At 34.8% G+C, this 8,904-nt stretch overlaps 1 protein-coding gene across 1 annotated transcript; it reads left to right on the top strand.

The window, feature by feature from the left end:
• Positions 1–51: 51 nt before the first annotated feature.
• Positions 52–7,663, top strand: LOC110023864 (protein arginine N-methyltransferase 2). Its single transcript, XM_020723491.1, has 2 exons — positions 52–791; positions 7,295–7,663. Exons 1-2 carry the CDS (start codon positions 101–103, stop codon positions 7,606–7,608), a joined length of 1,005 nt encoding a protein of 334 aa, XP_020579150.1. The 5' UTR covers positions 52–100; the 3' UTR covers positions 7,609–7,663.
• Positions 7,664–8,904: the final 1,241 nt, after the last annotated feature.

Raw genomic sequence — 8,904 nt, 5'->3', positions numbered from 1 at the left:
TATATATATATATATATATACATATATATATGTATATAACAAGTGAACACGTACTATTCGCGAACAACGAGCCGTAGCTCTGCCCGAGCAGGGTCGGGAAATGGAGAAGACGCTCGACGAGCTGCTCTGCGCCGCCGCCATGGCCGGCAACAGCGCGATGGTCCGAGACCTCCTATTGAGAGGCGCCGATCCTTCCTTCTTCGACTCTGAAGGCAAGACTCCTCTAATGCACGCCGCTGCGGTCGGCCATGGGGAAGTCGTCCGCTGCCTTCTCGACGCCGGTGCTCCCTGGAACGCTCTTTCCCCCTCCAACGTATCCGCTGGTGATCTAGCTATGGAGAACGCCCATCAGGAGGCCTTTGATGTCCTCCTGAACTTCGCCATCCAGGCTGAACTAGTTCTCGGAACCATCGCTCGAGGCGGCGGTGATGGGGAAGGCGCCGCCTCGCAGGAGGTGTATTTGAGCGAGAGGGTTTCTTTTGGAGAGGACAGAATCGTGGATGCCGAGAGCAAGGCGGTCATGATGGCGTGGGAGAAGCCGCTGATGGAGGCTCACGCTAGGGCGATCTGCTGCTTCGGCGATGTTGGTGGGAAGATACTCAATGTGGGCTTTGGGATGGGGCTAGTGGACGAGGCTATACAGAGGTACAAACCACTGGAGCACACTATTGTGGAGGCGCATCCTGAGGTTTATGATCGGATGATACAGTCTGGCTGGGGGGAGAAGGAGAATGTGAAGATTGTATTTGGGAAATGGCAGGATGTGCTACCTCAACTTGGATCTTTTGATGGTAACTATCTTGAATCAGATTTATAGATTTTTTTTTGTTCTAAATACTATCTCGAATCGGCTACTTGCGGTAACCTTGCAGACCTTCTAAGCTGACATAGAGCTTAATCCTTGCGGCTCTAAGAATCCAATGTTATTAGAGAATCCTTACCATCCATATACTTCCTAAATGGGGTGGATTAAATGCATAAAATCCTCTCTTTTGGAACGAATTCAAGAAATTGATTATATGTCTGTCCAGGAATTAACCTTGGACCTCCACCACTTTAGGAGGAAATATTTGTACATATAGCTTATGTGCGGATTGGTGGTATTCAGGTGGTATTATGGTGGCATTGTTCCTGAATACCACCAATTCGCACCGATCTTACCTGCACGCAATCTTTTCTCCCACTTTAGAGATAAAAGACAACCAATCAACTAATTGGTTGGTGGTTAAGGATTTGAATATAGATATTATAATAAAGTTTGGTTAATCAGAGGCTCAGCCTGGCCCCTTTTAGATGATTTGAATTTCTTAGAATATGTTTCATAGTCCACTGTTTAGATATGTTTCAAATGGCACATGTACATTCAACCTAAATGCAATTGGTTTTAACTTGTATATTTGGGAAATTTACTTGTGCACCACACATTTCTTATGTATTTACATATCTGATACCTAAAATTTGATAGTGGATGTCAAATATTTGAGTATTATGTATATGTATTTGAAAATTTGGTTGTTAAATATATAAATATCTAAGAATTATGTATTCAGCACGTATTGTTCTCTATTTATTTTTGAATGCAGTAGTTTATTTGGGTGTAATAGTTCTTAGATAACAACATTGGAAAATTTGAGTAGGATTATGCACTTAACAAATTGAATATTTATTTTGCATGCTTACTAAGGAATATGTTGCCAAAAAATTACTTATTGGCTGGCTTAGGCAAAAAGTGGTGAGTGGTATTTCCTTTTTAAATGACGATGTTAAGTAAAAATAGAATAATAATGCAAAAAAAATTATTACATAGATTCATAAAAAAATTACAAGTTTTCTTATTCTTTTTACTCTAAGGGGGGATAATATTGTAATTTACTTCATACGCTTGTCACTGAAAGCTTAATAAAAATTATGATAGTGCATAACAATTGAAGCTCAAAGTTCAAACTCTAAGTATTAAATCACCCAAAGCATGTTGCCTGTTAGAATATTCCAAGTATATTCTCAGATAGCACAAGCCGACACTGAATCTAGACAATTTGCAAAATTAATTCAGTGGATACCACATAATCATTCAAATAGATCAGTTGATTCAATTTAAAAGAGTATTAAAGCTTGGCTCGGTCTGTTTGTTAAGCAATTCATATCGTCTCATTCAACAAATTCATATAGCAAGCTAATTCAACAAAATTAAGTAATTTCATCAGCTTCATCAGCAGCTTAAAAGTGTTATCGTATATGATAAACTAAACAAACTCACATAAGTTTCTATTATCTCGAGTTATCTACTTACTTTTGCGTAGCCGTCTATATAATCGTCTCTGAGTGTAGCCAAACAAAACTTATAAATATAGTAGTTTATCCACGAGATGGACATAAAAGTGAGGAGAAATAGAGTTTTTTTTGTTTCATCTCCATATTTCGTTAATCATCTTTTCTACTCTTCTTCTTTTACAAGTTCTACCTAGGCGATGTGAGACCACAAGCAATTTGGGATTTAACATCCTTCAATGTGTGGTGAGCGTAGATCATACCACAAATTAAAAGAGGAGTTTTCACTGGGAAGAACCTCATATTCGAGAAGATTCAATTAATATGTAATGTACTTGGGAGTTTTTTATATAATAAATGAACAAACTAAAAGAATAGATGACACATATGATTTGTGAAGCATCGGAGCATGTACTTTGAATTACATCTAGAGTTCAAATGTCATATGGTTCCACTGAATCATTGGTTCGGAGAGGTGTAATACTAGCGTCAAGAGTAAGGAGAACTCTACCATTTATGGCAAGTGAAGTTAATGAAATTATTTTACATATAGTGAAGTTTCCTCTCTTTCTGATCATTAGAGGAAGAGAAGGGAATAATGAAAATGAAGAAACCATTAATGAATACTTTTTCTAGAAAAATCGTAGAGGCAGAGGAGCCATAGAGGTTTAAGATTTCGTCTTTAGAATCTTATAGAGGGAGATCGAAGTTTGTTGGTCATTTGACATCATTTGTGTTAGTTGTTTATTTGTTGAAAATCAACGACGCACTAAAGTGTTGACTATTCTTCATGACTTTAAAGCAGTCAAATCTCAGTTGGTTCAACAATTTATCAATTAGAGTTATTATTTCTTGTGGGAAATTAAGTGCATTTTCATTGTGTGACTTGTGTTTAGAAGTTGTAACACAATTCTCCGACTTTCCTAAGAATTTGCTAGGAACAAAGAGCAAGTTTGAGAAGTTTTGTTACCAGATTTCAACAAGAAATGTTGAATGTCAGAGATCTAGAGCCAATAGTCACTCATGTTGCATTAGCTCGGGGTCTGTGAGAAGATCAATTCTAATATGCTCTTGGGTTCCAACGCAAGAACCTTAGTTGAATTATTAGGATTAATCAATAATCATTTATTTGATGAGTACAACTCATTTTTGAGTTCATCTAGAGTGAAAAATGGAGAACATAATTTTAGCTTGGAGAACATAAGTCACCCTGATAAGAAGGGAATATACAAAAATTTTGTGAAAAATTAGGTTTGTTCATTTGTGGCTGATTAGATTCGAGAAAAATCCGATGTGGCAGGGAAGAAAGTAAGTTGCTACTTTCAAATCACTTAATGCTAGTTGTGACTCCATTGAGGGCTCTACGATTGAGATAGCTGATACGAAGAGTTCTTCAAAAACCATCATCAATGAAAGTAGATAGTCATTTGTTTGACCCTAAAAAGTGTTGTCTATCATTGAGATCATGACCATGGTATTGAGGAATGCCAACATCTGAGTAGTTTGATTGAAAATCTAATAAAAAATGAAAAATTAAAGGAGTTTATCGCGCAAGAAATGAATAAAGAGAGACAAGGAAGACATTGGTAGAAACAAAAGTTCAAAATGAACCAATTGCAACTCTGGTTATTCACATTGCATCGATACTTCCAACAATCCCGGTGAATATTTGCCAGTGTGAGCGAATCCATTTAATGATGCCATCATAGTTATGACTTTGATCGTGAACTATTAGATAGGGAGCATCTTGATCGACATGAAATTTAACAAATATTTTGTTTAAATTATATTTGAAAAGATGAATTTGAGTAACTCGCACCTTGTTCGGACTTTAGGACTGCTCTTTTGATTTTTTAGAGAGCGAAAAGAAACATGTGGGATTATTTCTTTACCATTAAGGGTGAAGAAAATAAACAATTCATCATGATGACAAATTTGATAATAGTATATCTTTCTTCAACCACTTACAATTGTATTTTTTATCAACCTATTCTAAATACCTTCAAAATGGTTTTGTCAACATACTTCGTGACAGTTAAATTCCTAGGAAGCATTCAAGTGATCACAGTGTGGGGCGATTCTAGTACAATCAAGAGCATATTATTGGAAAGATGTAGGCTATGTACATGAAGATATTTTGCAGCCCAACATGTAGAAAAGAAGCGGTGTAGAAGCAACTTAAGTTATTGAAGAAGTTACAGTATCAGAGACTAGATCTGATAGATTTTTCCATTTAAGCTTTAATTTTGATGCTATATTAAGTGATGAGTTGATTACTATTTTGAAGGAATACCAAGATGGATTCACTTGACTGTAGATGAATGTTGGTAGTCGACATTGATGGCACTTTTCAACGACTTAATATTGATCCCAGAGTTCGGTTAATGAAAACAAAAGATGAGACCTATGACAATTATACTAACTGAACTAATTCACGAAAAAGTGCATATGCTGTTGGATGTTGAATTCATCAGGTGCCAAAATTTAATAAAAGATGGAGAATGTGCATTGATTTTCCCAATTTAAAATCAACGTATCCAAAATACAGTTATCTTTTGTTGTGGGTCGATGTTTGGGACTCTCAATTGGTTATTCAATAATGAGTTTTTTTTTATGTTTTTTGAAGATATCACCTGATAAAAATGCACCTAATTGATAGCAAAAAGGCTGCTTTTATTTTTAAAGATGGAGTATATTATCATAATGAGATGTATTTTGGGCTTAAGAATGCTGGAGCTACATATCAAAAGTTGATGTAATCTTTGCAAACAAAAAAGGAAAAATATTAAAAGTTTATATTAATGATCTCTTAATTAAAACTAGATACTCAAGGCAACATATTGAAGATTTGAAGGAAACCTTTAATACTTTGAGAAAATTAAATCAGTCGAAATGCATTTTTAGCGTGTGGACAAGAAATTATTTGGGTCATTTATTTATAGCAGAAGTTATTTAGATGAATCTAGAAAAAGTGAAAACTAACTTAGAAATTCCTTCAAATAAAGGAGTTGCAAATGTTGACGGGCAAATCATTAGTTTGAGTTGACTCATATCTAAATTCACAGATCGATGCTCAACCTTTTTCCAGGGGATGAGAAGTTCAAACGCTTTACTTAGTCTGAGGAATGTGAACAAGTCTTTTTACAGCCGAAGAACTATTATTTTCTGCTTCACTTATCTAGAGTCCTAAGAAGGGCGATGAATTGTTCATATATCTTGTAGTAGTAAAAGAAGTTAGTTTGGTACTCGTTAGAGATGCAAATATGAAGCAATTTCTTATTTATTTTGTTACTAAAATTTTGAGACAGGTGGAACTTGGATATCCTATCAAAAATTTCACTTGGCTTTAATCTGATTGCCCTTGGTATTTTTGTAATTTCTTCAGCATCATCAGTTTCTTTTGTATTTTCTGCTTCTTCGATATGCAAAATTGACATGGTTGGATTGGGATCTTCCACAGTTCTGGCAACTTATTCATCAGACGGATCATTTCCCTGTGTTATGTTTCTATATTCATAGGGTATTCAAGGAGAGCGATCGTTTTGAATCTAAGAGGTTCAATAGTTTGAGGAAAATCAGCTGCAAAAATGGGAAAAACATTAGTTATTTTTATTCGGTGAACTCACAATGTGATAAATGTGAGAAGAAATAAAAGGACGCTTCACTTACGAATCCGTAACTTCGCCAAAATGAAGGGAGAAATGAACTTCTTAACTTCTAGACTCATTCTTTTAAGAGTGGTACAACTTTTCAATTCTTTAGGCGTCATCTTCAGAAGAGCGGACCTGTATTTAGGAAATGGTTGTGTTCTTGCCATTAGGAATCAATCACTGACTTTTATTATTAGGCTATTCTCTTCTGTTTATATCTCTAGCTTATTCTAGATTTGATTCAAGTCAATACATTAGTCCTCTTTTTAGTTTACTTTCAATCTTTAACTCATCCCTTTGGTAGAATTCTTGGCCTAGCTTAGCTAGAATCTTAACTCACTTTTAAACTAAGCTAATTGGGACCAACTATAAATTTTTCATAGGATTCCTTTGGCCTCATTAACAAATAAGAGGAAATTCATATCTTTTTAACTCAAGTTGACCAACTATAAATTTTTCATAGGATTCCTTTGGCCTCATTAACAAATAAGAGGAAATTCATATCTTTTTAACTCAAGTTTAATCAGTTAATCTATTTGAACTTCAACAGTGGTCAATTTAAACCCACATTATATTGATTAAGTCGGCCACCTAATCATCCATCACTTATGTTAACTGTTGATATCCTAGTAAATACTCTAGGTGCAAATTGAGTTATCTCAATTTGAGTGCACACTAGGATTTTCTTAATAATTTTGTTACACTTTATAAAGGCAATTGTTAATTTATAGATCCTATATTTAATCGTCATATGATCCCCAATAATTAGCCGCATGACTCCTACATTGTGCCACCCAAGGAAATATTTGGCATCATCTTTAATCAGCAAATGAAGTTGCATAAGTTGCATTGCAATTTTTATCGGTTATAATAATGAATGCAATAAGGGAAATCTCAGAATTACAAAGTTTTTGCATAAATTTTGTATGCATAAACTTTTTATACATGCAAATTTCACCCACAAAAAGTTTTATCGGGACCTCGTTTGACAATAAATTCCATCACTGTGTCGAGATCATCAACATAATTTAAACGAGACTTCATGTGTCAAGATTTGACGTCGCTTGGTCCTATGTTAGAATGTAAATACGTAGTAATTGTGTGTTATGCATATCATTCTGCCTTATTTTAATCATTTTAATCTCACTAATAAGACACTTTTTTTTTTTGTCTACTGCATGCATAAAGATAGCTAAGAACTATTATAACTATGACTGCAACGTTTGCATTGTATGAGGGCATGGAAATGTGGCCTTGAAAGAACTATGTTCTAATTTACTCGCATTAAATGTTAAATCGAGCAAATTATGATTCTCTCTAACAATATTTCCAAGTTATACCTAAAGCCAAACTCTTCAACATCCTCAATCATACAGGAATATTCTTCGACACTTACGGTGAATACTATGACGACATGAGGGAATTCCACCAGAATCTTCACAGGCTGCTTAAGCCAGGTGGAATCTATTCCTACTTTAATGGTTTTTGTGGCAGCAATGCATTTTTCCATGTTGTTTACTGTCAGTTAGTTGCTTTAGAACTTGAAAATCTTGGTTACAGTACTCAGTTTATTCCCTTGCCTGTCAAAGAATGCATTTCGGAGGACATTTGGAAGGGTTTGAAGCACAAATACTGGCAACTAGATACATATAATTTACCTGTTTGTCAGGCTTCACTTGATTCTGAATGATTAGAACCAATGCTGTTAAGTTTTAACAATAATTATTGTTTTGTTTTTTATGTTTGCACTAAGTTGTTGTGCATGCTTAAATATTTGGGAGATGTACATACATACCACACAATTCCTAGTATATACATATTGGACACCTAAATTTTGATTTTTGCATTTATAATACTTAACTATGCATAAAAGTTAGTAATAGACTAATAGTAATATTTTTGATGTGATAATAAAGATTTGAGTGTTATAGATGTAAAAATTAAAATTTGGGTGTTATGGTATGTAATCAAATAGGAAATGTCTGTTATGCAAATGCCCCGTATTTGTGTATTCTTTTTTTTTTCTTGGAGAATTTACATATGTGCACACAATTCTTATGAATTTATATATTTAACACCTTAAGTTCGATATTTACATTTATAACATCTTGCCCATGCATAAGAAGGTGCATTTTACTTCTAAAATCCCAAACTGGTATTTTTTATGTGTGTTAAAGATTTAAATGTATGAATGTAAATCTTAATGTTTAGATGTTAGATATGTAAATGCATGAGAATGGTGTAGGATGTAACTGCCCCTTGTAGTTTTGCAGGTGTTGTTATTTTGCAGCACTGTTTGTTGTGCTAAGTAATAGGAGATTATTTTTTTTTACTGCTCATTTTATGTGATGAGCCTCGAAGTCTTCAGTTTATGCCTTTCTTACGCCATTGATGGTTCCAATTTCTGCTTTAAATCGATCGAATTTATACGCATTTTAGGCGATGGCTAGGTTAGCTGTACTGTGCAGGCACGACTTTGAGGGTGAATTAGATTTTGCATTGGGCCTGCGTGTAGAAGTTGGACAGTTGTTTTACTTACTAGCATATTTTTTTTTTAAAATAAAGATTTACACACATATCACTCAATTCTTATGTATTTACACATCTAACATTTAAACTGATTTTTACATGCATGCCACGCTAATTGTACTTGAAAAGGTTCATTTCATTGTTTAGAAGTCCAATTTGATCTCTATGCCCAAAATAGGAGGAAGATGCATGGTCTAAGAAGAGGCTTTATCAACAAAATCCCTTGGGCATTCATCTGACTCTTATCATTGCTTCTTTTGAATTGACATTGACCTCCTTAGATTGTATTCAAGTAAGGGCATTGGAGCTCTTTCCGTTTTAGCACTTTGACCTGACCCATCATCATTGTTTTCTAATTACTTCGATGCTGCCCTTAGACAATCTGCGGAAGCAAATTGTGAGGGAGATAGAAGCTTGTCTTCCCTGCACATGAAGTTGTGGGACTTGAAAGAATAGA

Source organism: Phalaenopsis equestris, unplaced genomic scaffold (assembly GCF_001263595.1).
Source record: "Phalaenopsis equestris unplaced genomic scaffold, ASM126359v1 Scaffold000233, whole genome shotgun sequence".
In the NCBI taxonomy this organism is placed as follows: Eukaryota; Viridiplantae; Streptophyta; class Magnoliopsida; order Asparagales; family Orchidaceae; genus Phalaenopsis; species Phalaenopsis equestris.
The sequence above is the reverse complement of the archived record's forward strand: the minus strand, read 5'-3'. Positions and strand labels throughout refer to the sequence as shown.